At 27.4% G+C, this 20,319-nt stretch overlaps 2 protein-coding genes across 2 annotated transcripts; both read left to right on the plus strand.

The window, feature by feature from the left end:
* Positions 1–900: 900 nt before the first annotated feature.
* Positions 901–3,878, plus strand: LOC117171926 (glucose dehydrogenase [FAD, quinone]-like). Its single transcript, XM_033359588.1, has 5 exons — positions 901–1,168; positions 1,249–1,350; positions 2,048–2,206; positions 2,294–2,446; positions 2,521–3,878. Exons 1-5 carry the CDS (start codon positions 1,055–1,057, stop codon positions 3,748–3,750), a joined length of 1,758 nt encoding a protein of 585 aa, XP_033215479.1. The 5' UTR covers positions 901–1,054; the 3' UTR covers positions 3,751–3,878.
* A 4,906-nt stretch (positions 3,879–8,784) lies between these two features.
* Positions 8,785–16,287, plus strand: LOC117170857 (glucose dehydrogenase [FAD, quinone]-like). The gene is made up of 5 exons (XM_033357900.1): positions 8,785–8,883; positions 10,774–10,932; positions 11,051–11,203; positions 14,452–15,660; positions 16,183–16,287. The coding sequence occupies exons 1-5, from the start codon at positions 8,785–8,787 to the stop codon at positions 16,285–16,287; spliced, it is 1,725 nt and encodes a 574-aa protein (XP_033213791.1).
* Positions 16,288–20,319: the final 4,032 nt, after the last annotated feature.

The following is a 20,319-nucleotide window of genomic DNA, read 5'->3' on the forward strand; positions in this document are numbered from 1 at the left end:
TATAATGAGGAGAAGATAACGAATTTACATTTGTCGAACGAATTCTCGATTATTTATTGCTGATGTAATTTCTTCCATTCAGGTAAAATCTGATGCAATAAAAAATAGTAATGCACAAATGACGACTTATAATAAAATTAATAAAATATATGCTGAAATAATGCAATAATAATGTTAAAAGTATATATGCTCGCCAATGGTTAATTTAAAAGCAAAGAACTATGTTGCAGCAATCTTTAAAAATGGTTAGAATCACGACTTCAATAGAGATTGGGAATTCTGTAAATAAAAGTTCATACATTTTTTATAGTTTTGAAATCTTTAAATGCAAAAATAATAAAAAAATTACCGAAACTTTTTGTCAATAAGGCCGAAAGATATTTAAAAAAGTGAAACTCACGACTTCGCTAGAAAATGGTAATTTTTGCAATAAAAGTACACACATTTTCTATAGGTTCAATAACCAGTATATCGACATTTTATACAATGTACAATACGAAAATAATTCAAAGATTTGTCGATATATTCACATAAATATGTGTTTATTCTAAATAATTTGTTCTCTTCACTTGTTTAAAATTTTCTTGGTCATTGATGAAGATATTATTTTGATAGGAAATACATTAAACCCTTGTCATAATAAAAATAATATTTTTTATCAAATGTGCGACTTGCAAATATCAATAATAAAAAAATCTAAATTTTCAACCAATTAAAATGACTCATAATTTTGGACTTCCATTGACAATCAGAAATAACGCAAATCAGTGCTATCTACGTGACTTTTTGATTTTCATATTCCATGCATTTATGAATTTATTACATGTCTTCTAAAAGATATATAAGAATGAATAATATAATATCAGTTTTAAATTCGCAGTTCCAGTAGACAAGTTCTTGGTAGGATTTACAATATACGTCTAATTGATTTTTCTTATTTTTGTTGATACAAACTACGTATCAATTGTTAGTTTAAAAAATCACTAAATTGATCGAATTTATTAAGAACTCTTAGTGTTCTGTTGTAATCTATTAAAATTTAAGTTGTACAGATATGCCGTCCGTAGTACAAGATTTAGCCGAATTAAATAAGACCTGCTCTGTACTTTACATGGCATTATTTACTTTCTTGATGCAACACTCTCAGGATGACAAGTATCAGACTCAGGTAAATATTCTTGTATCCAGCAACTACTTTACAAGTTCAGAGAGAAAAAATAAGAATTTTAAAAAAGTCTACGTTTTTAGCAAGTAGATGGTGGAGCAGACATGTACGATTTTATCATTGTAGGAGCTGGATCAGCAGGATCCGTAGTTGCCAATCGGCTGACGGAAAACAACAAGTGGAATGTAAATATTTATATAAGAATTTTTGAAGTTTATGAATTCAAATAATTAATAATTAATGCAATAAGCGAGATTTAAAAAAAGACACATCTCAGACCATAGGATTTAGATGTTGAATGAATCCTTTATTCCTATTCTTCGATGTTTCGAAAACTATACGTTTTCCTCATCAGGATAGAGTCATATACATAAAAGTTCCATGTCATATAATATGCGAGTAATAATATAAATTCTAAATTCTCCTTTTCTAAATTATTCCTTGAGTTATCTTTATTTTAGATTAATTAGTTGAATAAATGTTATTGTGTGTGTCTTCTTAGAATTCCATTAGACTTATAAAGGATAAGGATAAGGATTTTATAAATCCTATGGTGTGAAGTATGTCATTTTTAACATTTCACTCATTTTAAAAATAATAATTATTTTAACACTCAGACAAATAACATCGCTTTCCAACATAGTTGTAATATAACAAATTGAAATATCAAAAGTAGATTGCGTTATTTTGTTGGAAACCGATTTTAATTTATGTTAAATACTGAATTTTAAATATGCTTTAAGTTTGAGGAAGATCGATTTAATTATAAGTTAGCATCACTTAGAAATGATCTGATCCATATTCTTGAAAGGTAAGTATTTATTTAAGTTTTTTGTGTGAATTATTATCACTATTTTTAAAATATTTGTAATATTGTTTTAGGTACTTTTACTGGAAGCTGGAAGAGAGGAACCAGAAGCTACTGATGTACCAGGATTGGTTGTTGCACTTGAAGGAACAGACATTGATTGGAAATACCGAACCGAACCAGATATATTTGGATGTTTAAAAAATCAAGGGTGTGTCTATCCTCGCGGCAAAGTAATTACATAATTTATAATTAATAAGTCTTGTATGGTAGTCATATTTTATCACTTTTCATGAAATTACACAATTGTTTTCCTACAGGTAATGGGTGGATCAAGCTCAATAAATGTTATGTTGTACGTCAGAGGAAATCGTGAAGATTTTGATGGGTGGGAAAAATTGGGAAATCCTGGGTGGAGTTACAAAGATGTGTTGCCATACTTTTTAAAATCAGAAGACAACAGAGATGAGGATGTAGGCGAAATCATATCTTGAAAATCGTAGATTAATTTTCCGAGAATCCTATTAAAAAGTTCCCTAACTTTCAGATTACAAAAGAAAATTCGACATATCATCAAACTGGAGGATATCTACCGATAGAAAGGTTTCCTTATACCTCATCAGATACAAAAATTATTTTGCAAGGACTTGAAGAAATGGGACTTAAAAACATTGACATCAATGGGGAGTCCCAATTAGGATCGATGAATTTGCAGACACAATCAAGAAACTCATCACGCGTGAGTACTAACGCTGCTTTCCTTCGACCTATAAGAGACAAAAGGTCTAATTTGTTTATAAAAACAAGAGTGTTTGTTCAAAGAATTGTGATTGATCCAAATTCAAAGAGAGCTATAGGTGTTGAATATACATCAGTTCTCACAGGTCAACGTAGAACGGTATTCGCAAGAAGAGAAGTGATTGTGTCTGCGGGTGCTATAAATTCACCAAAGTTGCTAATGCTTTCTGGAGTCGGCCCAACTGAAGAACTTGAAAAAAATGATATTGTTGTAATGCAAAATTTATCTGTCGGTCATAATCTTCAAGATCACGTGACTCATACTGGAGTATCTTGTCACATAAAAAGCAGAGAGATAAATAGTTATTATTATCCACAAAGGCTAAATGATTTGAATTACTATCTTGCAACACACAGAGGTCCATTTTCTTCTTATCTATCTACTGTTACTGCATTACTTAGAACTGACTTGGAAAAAAGTCAGAGCTCTCCTGACATGCAATTTTTTTTCTTTTCCACTCCAGATTCTGTTTACTATAACACATTTGTTCTTGTCCCAACTCTAATAGCACCAGATAGTAAAGGATTCATTCGACTTAATAATACTGATCCCACCTGGCATCATCCTGAAATTCACATAAAATATTTGTCAGTGGAATCGGATTTGAAGCGCTTGATTCAAGGTACCAAGAGGATCCTTGAGTTATTTAATACTACTATATTTAAACAAAATAATTTCGTTCTTAATGAAACTCCTTTGCCGCCTTGTGACACATTTAAATTCAACACTGAAGAATATTGGATTTGTGTGATCAAGCAGTATACTCACACATTATATCATCCTGTTGGAACTTGCAAAATGGGTCCTAAGGAAGATTCTGAAGCAGTTGTTGACCCAAGATTGAGAGTTTATGGTATTAAAAATTTAAGGGTGGTGGATGCTTCCATCATGCCAGTTATTGTCAGAGCCAATACTAATGCTGCGACTATTATGATTGCTGAAAAAGCGAGTGATATGATAAAAGCAGATTGGGCATAAAGATCTCGAAGAATATTTTTGTAAAAGTGCAATCCGTTAGTTTTATTTTCTATATCCATTTGACTTTGATTAAATTGTTTATCAATTCAATTAAACTTTTTGTACATCTATTTTTAATAAGAATAAAATCAATAAATTATAAAATTTTTATATTTTCATATTCATAAACCCTCTATTTTTAAGCTTTGTAAAATTTACGATCAATGAACCACAGCCGTCTTTTATTAGATTGACTTTTAATTTCAGAAGAAAATGACATCAGAAATAATCTATAATATGAACGTTAAATGTAAATTGAGAACGTCACGTCGTAGCAAAACTTAATTAAATGTTTTTGTTAAATTCACTTGGCCATCAGGATTAATTTTTGGGAAAGAATTCATATTTCTTTTTTCACTTTTTAATTGGTTACATGAAATACAGGACTGTCCATGTCAGAAGCCCTTTATACAGATACTTATAAAGTGAATTAAAACAATATGTTTGATAAACTTTTATAACTATTTTCCTAATTAATTCGGAAATATATGTGTATTGGAATCATAAAATACAACCATGAAAAGACATATTAGGCCTCGTAATAATGCAGGGATTTCTTTATTAAAATATAACTTTCACCTCTAAACTGAAAAGCGGCTTTAAAGTACTGTTTTGGCCAAGTTTTTTTAGCATAGTGACTAATAGTGGAGCTAATAATGAATAACCATTTATTTTCCAACACCTAATGATAATTTGCCGTAAAATTACTTAAATCATCAAATATGTACGAAAACTTTTTGGATACTCTGAATTTCCTTTAACTAATAACATATTTCAAAAATTATAAAAAATTTCAAAAATTTCAAAAAATTTTTATGTTTTGAAAATTTATTTTCTAAACTCTTTTTTTATTGGTAATTCTTCCAGAATTTTCTAATAATATGTATAATTTTTTGCAATCAACTCGATATTATGAGTTGCCATAAATTACCTTAATACCAAAAATTCACGGTATTTTTAGAAAGTTTTGGATACCCTGTATTTCATTAGAAATAATAAAAGTTAAAGTTAAATGTTCAATATATAATTGAATAATCAATCAATATTGAATAGAAAAAATCTTCCTTCAATTTCCAAAATTTTCTAAACTTTAAAAAGTTTAAACATTTTTGTTGATTTCTAAATTTATCCTAAATTTCCACAAGTTAAAAATATCACAAATTTGTATTCTAATACAAATAAGAGTTCCAAAAGTTCTAAATATGGGTAGAAAGCATGCATTTCTTTGAAAAGAACTGTCTTACGTAATGCTTAAATGTCCCTAATTTTCGAAAGATTTTAAAAAGTTCCGTATCCTTCATACTTTCTTAAATTAAAAATAAAAATAATTTTAAACCTTTTCAATATTTAATATAAGAATAATGTAATAAAAATAAACAAAGTAAATGTATTGTAAAATCTCAAAACATTTTCAATGAATTTTGTAATTGAAAATAGGGAAATAAATTCCTTTTAATAAAACTAATGTCAATATCATATTTAATTCAATACAGAACACTTTACATTTCTGAGACTTCATGTCAAAATATATTGCATTTTCACCATATAGTTAAACTTTTAATTAAAGGAGATAAATTTTGAATTCAAAATAACAATATTCCAACAACAAAGTGCAATTTCAACCAAGAAGTTTGATTACCGAACAAATAGTTGAACTTTAAAATAAACCAAAATTTTCAACAAAATTGTCAAGTTTTATTGAATACTGCTCAGCTATAAATAGAAAAAGGTTCATTTTTAACAAAAACAATTATTCTTCTAACATACAAGATAAAAGTTTAACCAGTTCAACTGAAAAAACATTTTTTAACAAAGTAGTTGAATCTTTAAACAATTACAATAATTTTTAATCCAAAAACATCAATTTTAGTCAAAAATACTGGAATTTTTAACTCAAATAGATATGATATGAACCAAAAATAAAATTGCAAAATTTTTAGTTTAAAAAATTAAGCTTTAACGAAAAAGAAGAGTTTTCAACCAGTTAAATCTAAACAAAGAACCCGAATTTTTAGTAAAATACATGAATTTTCTACCTCAGAGCTAATTTTTCCAATTATAAAATATATTTCCAAACAAAAATAGAAATATTTAAATTGTCATATAAAAAAATTGTTTACAATAAAAAAACAACGTTTTAGCAAAATCGTTAGATGATCAACCAAACAAGTGAACCTTTAAAAAAATGTTCACAGTGTCGTTCACTTTTTAACCACTTAGTTGAATTTTCAACGAGAACAGTTGCATTTGTAGCCATAAGGGATGAATTTTCAAACAAAAAGTTTAATTTAGTATAAACGATTTTCAAAACATTATAAATATTTAAAACAAAATGAATTTTGAACAAAAGAGGTCAATATTTGTTATAGGATCCGAAAGCTGGTTTTATTAACAAAATGATTTATTTGTGAAAAAATTAAATATTAAAATTTTTAACTGAACAGATAAATCATTAACCAATGAACGGAATTGTTAACAAAGTAGTCATATTTTTAACCTCAAGGTATTATTTTTTAACAAAAAAGGTAACTTTAACAGAAAACTTGAATTTTCTATCAAATTATTGTATTTTTAGGCCAAAATGACAAATTATCAAGAAAACACTTTCATTTTTAACCAAAACGGTTGATTTTTCTACTAAGGAGATGAATTCTCTATAAAAAAAGGAATTTGTAAAAAAAGCTTGAATTTCGAGCCAAATATGTCAATTTTTATTCAAACAAATAAATTTTTTACTGAAATTATGGATTTTCAACAACTGAAATGAATTTTTAACGAAATAGGTCAATATTCATTATTCGACCCAAAAGCTGATTTTTTCAGGAAAAGGATTAATTTGCCAAAAATAAAATATTTATATTTTCTACTACAGAGATGAATTTTTAACATAAGAACTAAATTTTTAACAAAGGAGATCAAATTTAAACCAAGTAGTCGAATTTTCAACCAAGCAAAATAAATTTTTCACCAAGAAGATTATTGTTCCACCAAAAAGAACACATTAAAAAAAATGGTTGAAACTTAAAGCCATAAATGTAAATTATCTACAAAGCAGTTAAATTTTTATTCCCTCAATATTATTATTCAAAAGAAATTTTTTTTTGTCTAAAAAGTGTGATTTTCTATCAAACTGTTAAATTTTTTAGTCAAATAAACAGATTTTCAGCAAAGCAGTTGCATTTTCAACCAAAGAAAATCAATTTTCAATCAAGAAGATATTTTTTCTATCGAAAAAGACGTATTTTCAACAAAATGAATTTTCAGCCAAATAAATTTTTAACGAAAGAGGTGCTTGCTCAACTAGAATGATGAATTCTGAGCAACAAAAATTAGATTAACTATTAAACATCTTCATTTACCAGAAATTTCCAAAATTTTCTGAATTCATATTATAATAAAAATGAAGTTAACAAAATTCCTTCATATCCATATAAGCAGAAATCAAACTTGTATCACAAAAAACATCTTAAGTCACGCATTTGTTATAAAAAATAAAATATTATAGCCTTTGAGATTTTTATCAAACTATTCTAACGATCGTTGTAATGAATGCTCTTTATGATTGTTATTTAAACATTTACATATATTCTGCAGATATTAATTTTTGCAGTATCCTGATAGCGCATTATAATATATTTCTATTATATTCCAGATGTTAATTTGTTTTCAGTCTACTCTTCACTCACTATTTACTCTACATGTTGGTGACGTTTTCGAAGAGCTGCAGATGCTCAAGTATGGAATAAATAAACAAATAAATGAATAAATTAAATATAGCAAAAGAGAGTTCGGCATGTTCACACATATCATGAATGATGTTAAAGCGTTATTGCGTATAAAAGCATAACTATAATTTTTGGTATGCTTTCTTAGAGTTTCACTTTACTTATATAGATGCTGTGAATCATTTTTTTTTCATTGAAGTAATAATTTACTAGTATCGAGGTATCAGCTAAGCTTTCGATTAAACAAAAAATCTACTACGACTTATTTTATTATTAACTAAAGACAAAGGTGAGTCCTTTTTCTTAAATAATTATCGATGCAATAATTAATCTATAATTTTTAACTAGAACCAGGTTCAATAATGCATTTGCCCTCGATTCTGCCATTTATACCAAATTCGTGTGCTCAAGACTACTGCACCTGTCTGACAACAATTTTTACTTCTCTCCTGTGTGTTTTTTCACCTGAGGATGAGAAATTTCAAAAGGTAAATATAATTATCAGCAGAGTCAATTTCTATTTAAGAGAGTAAATAATGTGTAAAATATATACCTTATAATTTGCTGAAAATTTAATTAGTTAGACGGTGCTGACACGTTAAGTGCTTTTTGAGTAATTCTGACCTGATATATTTAGGTGGATTATTACATTTTCCAACTAGAAAAAAAATCCTAAAATTTATAAATTTTTATATTGCTAATATTTAAATAATTTTTTATACAAAAATTTAAATAAAAAGATTTCTTGTAAGAGATTGATGCAAAAATTATTTGGCATCAATTGAAAGAATTCTTAAAACATTCAAAGGATAACAATGGAGAAATGTCACTGATACAATTGGAGGACTAGTTTTTGCTAAAATTGTTTCTTTATTCTTATTATAAAAAATAAATTTTACGCAACTATTAAGTTTTCGCAAATAAATGCAAAACTAGACAAAGCAACTTTCTGTAACAATATCTGTGATTTCCATGAAGGATTTTCCTATAAATAATCCCTGATCAGGAGATCTGAATTTAGTCTCGAAACATATAGGCTTTCCAGTATTATAAAAAATGAAAAAAAAGAACTTGGTTTTTTTTCCTTTTTCTTTCTCTTTTTTTATGTATTTGTTTCTAATGAGCCAAAAGAAGGTAGTGTGTGAAAAATAATTTTTAAGTGTGAAACTTTTCATTGTACGAATTTTGTTGCATAAATTTAGTTATAAGGAAGTAGATTTCATTTAGATCTTAAATAAAAAAGTATTAACTTAATTTTTTTCTAAAGCAAATGAAGATTGAGCCAAAAGATTACGACTTCATCGTCGTAGGAGCTGGATCTGCTGGATGTGTTGTTGCAAATAGACTCTCAGAAAACAAACAGTGGAATGTAAATATGTAATAATTTTAATATACTTTTAATTGAACTATTTTAATGGATTTTTTAAAATTGATACTTAGAGCTTCCGCAAACCCCGTGAAGTTTGACACGTGTTTGTGAAAAAATTATTTTCAATTTTATATGCGTACAGTTTCCGATAAAAAATAGTAATAAATAATGATACTTTAGAAAAACTCATTTCTTATAAAGTTGTAATTTTTTAAAACAGCATAAAAACATTTATTTTTAGATTTCGGTGAATGGAGCAATCATTTCAAAAACAAACCGTAAAACTGTTATCATGTTAATTTTGCATTTTTTAAATTATTTTAATCTAAATTGTTTTAAACTACGGGTTATTCTGATGAAATACCTTTAGTTTATTTTGTACGCTTTTCCATTTCCTTATATTTGCTTACTTTTTGTAAAAAAATTATTGCATTTGAAAATAAACAATCTAAAAACATTGCGTTACACGTGAACGATACTTAATAAGAAATTATATGCATGTAAATATTCGCCAGAATTGTCAACATTAGTTATATCGAGTTGCCGCTTAACACTTCCTTTTAAATTAAAAAGAACCTTAGAATACAAATCGGAAATTACTTTTTTGGATTTTATAATGTCCTAAAAGATCCTTTCAATGAAGAATGTGGGATTTCGAGTTTTTGCGTTAATTTTGTTTTTTTTTTCGATTTTCTTTAAGCAAAATTGTTTTGACTGATAATCAGATTCTTCAAAAAATGGTGTAAACAATTTACAATTATTTTCTAGTGTTCCGAAAATTTCCCATTAGGAAAAAATCTGGTTTTGCGAATTTTTTGCTCTAAAACCTCTTTTTTGAGGTTTTATTTAGTAAAAATTGTTTCTTATGATAAATTCTAGAATAATAAAATTCCTGAAATGAAAAATTTAAAAATAAGAAAATTTTGAAGTAATAAAATTCCCGAATTATAAAATTTCTGAATTGAAAAATTCGTCAATAATAAAATTGTCTATTATAAAATTCGCGAATAATAAGATTACCTGAATATTAAATTCCTAATAACTAAAACTTTCAAACAATAAATATCCCGATAATTTTCAATATTACTGAATACAAAGATTTCTAAATAATGACATGACTGAATTAAAATTAAAAAAAAAATTCCTATATTGGAAAACTCTTAAATAATAAAATAAGTTAATTATCAAATTACAGAATAATAAAATTTCTGAATAATAAAACTTCCGAATAGAATAATTCGTGAATCGGAAAATTCCCGAATAATAAAACTCTCTAATTAATTAATTCTTAAATAATAAAATACCCTGATTAAAAACTTCCCAAATAATAAATATTCAAAATTAGAAAATTCCCGAATAATAAAATTCAATCGTTATAAAATTCCCCAATGACAACATTTCTTTATTATAAAATTTTCAAATAACTAAAATTTCCGAGTAATCAAATTCCCTAATAATAAGATTTCAGTATAATAAAATTCCCTACTTATAAAATTTCCACAGAATAAAGTTTCCTAAACGAAAAATTTCTTTATGAATCAAAACATGTAAGTGTAATACAATTTTAATTCTAATAATTAGCTTATTTTATAAATAAAATTTTTTTCAATTATTCAAATTCTGCAATTTTCTACTTGGGATATTTTATAATTCAGCAATTTTCTGTCCGGAATTTTATCATCCAGAAATTTCATTATTCGGGAATTTACCAATTCGATAATATTATAAACTTTTTGGAAATTTTATTAATAATATCATTTTTTATCGTTTCCAAAAATCCTTCAAAGACTTTTAACAGGGATGAACAAGAAGCCCTAAGGCAAAGTATACATTTAATTTTCTTCGGTAAGCTATTTGTAAGTGTACCCTTATTTCATTATTGTTTATCAGGTATTGCTGCTTGAAGCAGGAGGGGAGGAGCCAGTTGCGACTAAAATTCCTGGTTTTACCTTAAATCTTGAAAAAACAGTCATCGACTGGAATTACACAACCCAAGCAGAAGAAGGATCATGCTTAAAGGACAAAGGCTGCAGTCTGCCTCGTGGAAAAGTACAATTTTAATTTTCTTGTGCATTTTCTAAAAATTTTTAATGATCCAACAATTCAAAATTCATAATATACAATAAAAATAAAAAAATCTGATTTTTAATTTTGATTTAACTTCAAGGTAATGGGTGGTTCAAGTACCATAAATAGGATGATGTACATCAGAGGTAATAAAGAAGATTACAATGATTGGTCCAAACTGGGAAATACTGGATGGAGCTATGATGAAATTCTACCTTATTTTAAAAAGTCAGAGGACAACAAAGACCCAATGGTATGTAAATTACTAAATAATTTTTAAAAAATACTTTCATGTGGGATCAAATATTAAGCGGGTGTTTAATAGGATGATTCAAATGATCTATATTTATTTTCTTGCATATAGCCTAAAAATTTTTTCGAGCCTACAGAAGAAAAATTTTTTTTTAGGAAAAAATGACGTTTAGAGGTTCCGTAATCCCATGAAGCTTAACACTTATTTCCCATGGGGATAAAATACGTTTTTATACATATTATATCACAGAAAAAAATAAGAATAAAATTTGTTGCAGAAAATTTTTTATAGTGATAAAGTTTTTTTTAGTCAACTTCGCGTCTTTCAAAAAACATGTGTTTTTATGGAAAAGCAAAAGAGAGTTTAACCAGTATTTGTGTAAAGTTTATCCTGAAAAGTTAATTTTTGTTGCAGAGAATCTTTCGTCCGAAATCGATGTAAAGTTTATCTTCTGTTTTTTCTGTGATAGAATCGGCAATATCAGGTTAATCTCATTAAAACTCAACATATCTCTTGGCAATCAGCCATAGTATACGATTTAAAAATTATTTTGTAAATATCACCACCTTAACTCTGTTTAATAAGATCATAAAAAACCCATAAAAGGAAAATGGTAATACTAAACAGTGTTGCTTTTTTTAAATCTTGAGTTTGTGTTTTACTTTTCAGTTATAAACAAACACTAAATGCGCATCAAAGAGAATCATTTTTTATATAATTCTGTATTTTTTTCGGATAAAATATTTGTACTTTTTTCCAGAGTTTAAAAAACCATTAAGTTAAACGAAAAGGCTATCTTACACTGGAGATAAAAACAAATACATTATTACAACACAAAGTTTCTTTCTTTTATTTTATTTTGTTACGACTTATATTATATATTGTTTCTGAATTTCGTCTCAAGTAAGATTGAAAATTAAGTCAGATAACAGTTTTAAAAATATCTGTTCGATTTCAGAAAAAAATTTATTTCAAAAGGATTAACAGATTGTTTGAAAAATGATTCTTTCTTAAGTTTACTAATTATTTTTTCTTAACTAAAAAGCTAAAGCAATGTGGAAAAATTTCAGAAAAAAACTCAATTTTCTAAGAATTATCTAAGAAAACACATTTATTGACAGTTATAAATTATTTAAACAAATATTTCTGTTAACTAGTTTTAATGATTACCTCAATAAGTGGAAAGTGGCAAAAAGCAGAAAAATTATGAAAAACAACATCTGTATAGCATCAATATAGGACAAGATAGTTATAAACAATAATTATTTGTGCATGCAGACAATTATTGTTACTGAATTGCACTAAACTGTCACTCAACTATAATTACAACATTGACAAAAAGTGGAAAATTTTAGAAACAACCCCAAATATTTAGAATTGCTTTAGTAGAATACATTTATAAACAAGAATGATTTGTTTTAACAATATAATTAGTTAAACATCATTAATAATTATCTCGCTCTATAGTAAAAAGTGTACAAAATTCTACATATTTCAGAATTTACCAAAGCTTTCTCGAATTATTCAAAAAAAATATTATCAACAATAATACTAAATTGTTTGAAAAAGTATGCTTGTTAGCTTGTTAGCTTGTTGCTCTGATAAAAAAGTTGAAAATAAGTTTTAAAAAATTGAAACAAAACGCGACTTTCTAACTCGCCAAAAAACGCGAAAAAACAATTTTTTATTTATAGGGTTCTTTGAAGCTCTATAAAACAGACGTACGGGGGTGATATTCATAATAGAAATTTTGATTTATTTTCGGCGACTCATTTTTAAGAAAAATTTTGCTTTTCAACTTGATTCACCTATTATTGATCATTTTGTATAAAATTATTTTAAAAAGTATTTTTTCTCATTTGAAATGCGCCTTTTTTATGGATTCGGACATTTCTGGACAACATAAATGGAAATTAAAAAAAAATCTACACAATTTTAGGACAAGCCTTGCGTCTACTCGAAGGATAATTTTAAATTCCCGGTCTTTTTCGGGTTTCTTTTATTCAATTGAAAAGTGTTTAAAGATTTCTAATTTGGAACAAATAATTCTAAAAAATAATTATAAATCTGTGTTAGGAAACCACATAATGTTTCATCATAAAAATCACAATTCGGATTTGAAACAGATGATTTTGTTATAGAATTACAACTTCGTATTCGAACAAAATTTTTTTTTTAAATTTCTTTCTCCTAATTCAGAATTAATATTATTTTCTAAAGTTCCTTAGGTGAATTCCCTATCCTAATATCTTAATTATAACTCTTTACACAAATACCCTGATCGAAAGTCAAAATTATAATTATTTACAGAAATCCCCCGCTTAAACTCGCAATTACATTTATTTCCAAAACTTCTTAAAAAATTTTATTTGCTGAAAAAAATAATTTTTAAATGCAAAAAAAATTCTAATTGGATTATTTTTGTAACTTCTCTTCTTATAATTTTTTTTACGCAAAACTAAATGGTTAAAACAAATAGAACTTCAAGATGCAGGCGCTTTCAAGTTATTAATTCCTTAACTCTAACTCAGCATGGTAAATCTTTTCAAAAATTCTCTACCTCAAAGTAAAAGTCATAATTCAAATAACTCAAACAAACTTTGATTCTCGGGTGTCAGGAAGGGAACATTGTGGTTTCATTGCTGTTCCTGCCTGCTCAAATATTTTTTATTTAATTTTATTTTTTTGCTTTGATAAGGGTGGTTATTGAGTGTTGAAACGTTGGTGAGTTTTTTTAGCAAATGTTTTTTTATTTTGATTTGATAATAATAAAAACTAAAAACGAAAGAAGCAAAAACGATGAGGAAAGCGATTTCGTTGGTTGCCTTTTTCATTCTTCTTGCCTTTTTTTATGTTGTCCAAAAAAGAAAATTGTTTCTTTTATCCTTTAGGACAATTTGTTATCTTTCTTTATATTTCAATAGAAACATTTTCTGGTGGTTGTCCAAATTCGGTCGTTGGATTCTTGATTTTATTTTCAGGAATTCCGCACATTAAATCATAATTCTTTACTCATATCCCCTATCCCAACTTAGAATTCTGATTCTTTAGAAAATCACCTATTCCGAATCAAATTTGTAATTCTTTTGGAAAAATCCCTCTTCCAAGTCAAAATATTCATTTTTTTCTAAGATCCTCCCTTTCAAATAAAAAATATATTAATGAAATATATGAAACCACTTTTTTCCCGATTATTTGGTCAGGTTACCCTGATTAAAGATTCAACATTTCTTCAGACTGTGTTGCAGAACCCAGGCTATCATGCAATTGGAGGATATCTCACAGTTTCAAAATATCCATTTCTCTCTCCAGCAGGAGCAAAAATAGAAAATGCTTTCAACGAACTCGGATATCCAACCATAGACGTTAATGGCGAAAATCAAATAGGAATAACTAATACACAAGTCACTATGAATAATCATGTTCGTGAAAGTACCAGTTCAGCTTTTATCCGTCCAATTAGAGAAACAAGGCCCAACTTGATAGTCAAGAATGAGATCTACGTAACAAAAATTTTGATAGACCCAGTAACGAAACAAACCACTGGTGTTGAATATAAATCTACAAAAACTGGCATTATTCAGGCGGTAATGGCAAAAAAAGAAGTGATTGTATCAGCAGGTTCTATAAACTCTCCAAAGTTACTGATGGCTTCGGGTGTGGGACCAGCTGAGGAACTTGAAAAACATGAAATTAAAGTCATTCAGAATTTAGCAGTCGGACAAAATTTTCACGATCACTTCGCCACTAGTGGTGTGTCGGGTATAATAAAAAACGTAAACTCCGACGGTATTGACGAATGCAAAGAAAAAGTAGGAAACTTGACTTACTATTTAACAACAAAAGAGGGAACTTTCTCCGCAATGGGTCCAGCACTTCTCTCAGCTTATGTTCGTACAGAGTTTGAAAAGAGGAAAGAAGTCCCGGATATAGAATTGATTGTGCAGAGTAAATCGGATGAAAATAAATTCTCTATCATTACGGTGTTGCTCGCCCCCAAGAGTAGAGGAGTAATCAAACTTAATATTACAGATCCAGTATGGGGGTCACCTCTGATCTATTCTGGATTTTTGCGTGTCGAAGAGGACCTAAAACGTATCATTCAGGGTGTTCGAATTGCTAGTAGCATATTTAATACAGAAACTATGAAAAAGTATAAATACGAACTTGATGAAATCCCTTTGCCTCCTTGCGATAAGATAACATTCAACTCTAATGAATATTGGGATTGTGTCGTAAGACATTTAGGTATTTCATTTTACCATGCTGTTGGAACCTGCAAAATGGGTCCTAAAGAAGATTCGGAAGCTGTCGTTGATCCGAGATTGAGGGTTTATGGAATCAAAGGATTAAGAGTTATTGATGCGTCTGTCATGCCAGTTGTTCCGAGAGGAAATATTAATGCTCCAACGATTATGATTGCTGAAAAAGCTAGTGACATGATTAAAGAAGATTGGGTGAAAAACACTCTAAAAACTAGAGATTTTTTTTCTATGGTATCATTTTTTTCGTTCGCTGTTTTTAAATAGGATAAATTCATGTTGTTATTTTCAATGAAAAAAAAAATGGAACTGGGATCCCGCCAGTGGTCTTATTTTAATAGCACTCGAGACTGCTTTTTCTGTGTCTTATTGTCACAACTGAAACTAGTCCTGCAATAATACTTTGCTTTTACAGTGAAATGTAGAAAATGAGAATAGAGAAGCATACTGGAAAATTGAAGGGGAATCTGTACGTATGCATGGATATGGCGCGGCGTAAGAAAAACGAAGAAAGTGAAATTATGAATAATACAACAATTTATAAATAAATATGGGCAGAACCTAATAATTAGAATATTTTCCCTTAGGTTTTACTCATATTTATTTATAAATTAAACTTTTCCCATGTATAAAAACTGAGAATAATATAACACCTAATTCAATATGTAAAAATGGTGACAAAAATGATAAATAATATCATCCTTTTTTAAAAAACAGGTGTCTCAAGAAAATCTTGGAAGCATTGTTGTCGCTGTTTCTCAATGCCAATTGGGCAATTTGAAAAAGGTGAAGAAAAGATTGTTGACAAATTCACACACATAGTTAAGAATTTTAGTATTAGTTCAAGAGCAGTGTGGAATAATGTCACATTTGTGTTTATAATATAACTGAAAAAAGTAAGAATTAGCAATTGAAAATTTTATTATTTAGGCAAAGCCAGACATATTAAAAAAAATTAAAATTTATATGTGACATGATGAAAAGAAGCTTTATTGTCAAATATCAGTCTGAAGTCGTATTTTAGGAACAGATAATAAAATACCTTTTTCAACATATGCATTATATCAAAATTAAAATGATGATCTTCGAACACCAATACTTCCTAAAAATCAAAATTTTGAAAAAAATGTATTATCTACTAAGAAAAGGAAATTTTCAATAAAATAGTAAAATTTTTAAGCGAAGAAATTAACTTTTCAATACAAAAATTAATCTTTAACCAAAAAAACAAAAATTTTATCAAAACAGATTAATTTTTAATAAAATAGTGAATTTTTCACCAAACCATTTTTTAACCAAAAAATTTATGATATGTCACACAAAAATAAATTTTCGACAAAAAATGAAATAGTTGAAATTCCAGTTAATAAGATTTATTTTTCAACAAAAAAATTCCGATAAAAAAAATTTTTTAAAGAAAGTTTTTAACTACAGGTTAAATGTTCTACCTAATAGTTACATTGTCAACCAACGAATTAAATTTTTAACGAGAAAAGTGAAATAATCACCAAGAAGTTTAACATTCATACACAAAATACAAAGTTTAAACAAAATACTGAAATCCTTAACCAAATAACTGAATTTTGAAGTTAAGGAGATAAATATTAAGCCAAACATTGATAAGTTTAATTTTCGGTTAAAAAAAATTGATTTTCAGTTGCAAAAAAATGCATTTTCAACAATATAGTTAAATTTTTGAGCAAAACAAGTAACTTCTTACTAAAATACTGAATCTTCAATTAAAAAAATGAATTTTTAAACAACAAAATTTGCACAAAAAGAATAATTTTTTACAAAATGCATACATTTCTAAACAAATTTTGAATTTTTTCAGGCATTTTTAAACTATTAGTTAAATTTCTAACCAAATGAATGCATTTTCAACCAAAAAGGCGCCACAATTCACACAAAAATTGGTATCCTACTACAAAAGACAAACGAATTTAACAATATACAGAAATCTTAAACCAAATGACTGAATTTTAAATGGAAGAAGATAATTATAAAATAAACATGAAATAGTTCAAATTTCAGTTAAAAAATCATTTTCACTACAAAAAACGAATTTTCCAAACAATAGTTCAATTTTCAAGTTGAATTTTCCACGCGAAAAATATATTTTTAACAAAAAAAGAAGACAAATTTTGATAAAAATAGATGAATTTTTTTAATCAAAAAGAATAAATGCCTATAAAAAAGACAAATTTGGACAAAAATAGCATAGGTCAAATTTCAGATGAAAAAAATTTAATTTTCAATCAAAAAAATGATTTTTAATTGAAGAAATACATTTTTAAATAAAAAGTTAGTTAGAAAAATTCTTTTTCTACAAATTTGTTAACTTTCGCACAGAAAAAGTGTATTCAAATAAAATGACGAATCATCAACCAAAAACGAATGTTGAACCAAGTTGAACTTTAAAAAAACCAAACGTTTTTAATTCTAAATTTCAACTTTTGAAGTAAAATTTGTGATATTACAGGATCAAGATTCAGGAAGAATAGTTTAAATGTTAATTTATATTAAGGTCACTTAATTTTGCTAGTGTCAAATATAAATTAAAATACTGTTGTATGCGCCTGTCTTGATTAAAGAAAATATTACATTGCAGATTTTCAATCTTTCTCAATTTCATCATGCACATTAATGATACATTTTTCTTAATGTTTAACTTTAAAAATGAAAAGATTTGATAAAAAAATGAAATGATTTAAGACAAGTAATTATTTTTTAATTTTTTAATTTTTATCTGCGCTATCATCAGAGATTGTGCCTGACCGAGAGTAGATCAACCGTCCAAACCATGAAGGCTGAAAATCTACATAATATCGATCAAGTTAAGAATCTTAAATAACAGAAAATGCTTTACATCTTAATAAGACTAGATGGAAAATAATATTTTCAAATTAAAATTATTTCTTGAAAAAAAGATCCTACTCCATCTTCACTCCATTGGGAATCGAACAACAAAACTTCTGATTTCCGGTCAGGTGCTTTTCCAATTAAGCTATTAGAGGGATCAGAATAAGAACTCTTAATTCAAGTAAATAACGCTAATAACGTTGATCTACTGTCGGTAAGGCACAATCTCTGATGATATAGCAGATAAAATTAAAGATTTTTTAAATAATTACTTGTACTATTAACACCTAGCTAAAAATTGGCGTTATTTACTTGAATTAAGAGTTCTTATTCTGATCCCTTTAAAAGCTTGATTGGAAAAGCACCTGACCAGAAATCAGAAGTTTTGTGGTTCGATTCCCAATGGAGTGAAGATGGAGTGGGTTCTTTTTTTCAAGATATAATTTTAATTTGATTTAATACATTTTTGTGACAAAATTTTTTTAATAACGTGGTACATGGAATCATGGAAAAGTCGAATTGCATTCAAATATTCGAATTTGATTTTACTTTGACAACGCATTCATCTGAGAATACCTTGCAAATGTGTTTTTAATGTTCATTAAATTAATAACAAATATTTGAAGAATGGTGTCGGATACTATCACACGCAGCGGGACGAATTTGTAAATATGAAAAATGGTATGCTAATATTAAAGAATTGTAAATAAATAAAAATATTTTATCATTCATATTGAATTTACTACAATCTTTTCTCTACAATAAAGAAACATCTGTTAATCATATAAAACATTTTCAAATTATATAAGATTAGCTTTAAAATTTAAAACAAAATGCTGTTAAATAAACGGATTTTTTCAAAAGATAGGGTGATTATTGCACGCATTGCGGCGGATCGATTATCTTTTATTTGGACGCATGATAGAACCTGGTGCAACAAACGCACTGAGAGTGATTAGGCCATCAGTTCCAGGTATATTGTAAATTAGGGTTTCTTATATCGGGATTTGAGTAGAGTTTCAAAATTTTATTTATCTCTATCGCCTGAAGATTAACATCAATGTTTTCTCAATGTATAGAAACAATTTTTCATAAATTTAAGAAAACAGAATATCTACGTCATAAAAGCCACAGGCTATAGAAAGCTACCGCAAAAATTCGTAGTTCTTAATGTTTGTTGCGATTATTGTAACGATAATGATTAATGATTGTTGTGAATTTTTCAGTGGAGAGTCTCAATTAAAAATAATTGTACTGGGAAAAGATAAATTTTAAGTTTGTATGAGTAATAAATTATTTATTTTGAATCTTGCATTCTTTTGATTACTTTTTAAGTCTTGAAGTTTCATGTATTCCCTTTCTTCCTTTAGGATTGATTGAAATCATTTAAATCTCTTTACAGACTTTCGAATTCTTTTAATTTACTTAAATCTTCTGAATTCCTCCGAATTCCCTAATATATATGAATTCCTTAAATTTGTAGAATTTCCTGAATGATTCCCTGAATAATTAATAATTAATAAAACATAATTAAAAGTATTTAGAAGAACTGAAGGAATTTAAAGATTTTCGACAAATTAGAGGAACGCAGATAAATAGAAGGAATTTTGGTATTTAAAATAATTTAGCATATTCAGGGAATCCTAAAACTAACAAGAATTTTCCGAATTCATTATTTATTTTGATTTTAAAGTATTCCAAGAAATCAGAAAATTTAGAGGATTTCCGGATTCAGGGGATTCCAAAATTTCAAGAAATTTTCGGGTTTTAGGGAATCCCAAATATTCCAGAATTTCAAAAAATCTAATTATTTAACTGAATTTAGGGAATTTCAAATATTTAAGGAATTCAGGATAATCAAAGATTTCAAAAATTACCATGCCCTAAAGGACTTTAATACAGTCTGTCAAGTTAAAGCGTGGGTGGCTTTACTCGCAGTCGGTAAGGTGTATCGACATGATTTTGGTGTCAAAATATTAAGAAGAGCTCCCT

Source organism: Belonocnema kinseyi, chromosome 4, assembly GCF_010883055.1.
Source record: "Belonocnema kinseyi isolate 2016_QV_RU_SX_M_011 chromosome 4, B_treatae_v1, whole genome shotgun sequence".
Lineage (NCBI taxonomy): Eukaryota > Metazoa > Arthropoda > Insecta > Hymenoptera > Cynipidae > Belonocnema > Belonocnema kinseyi.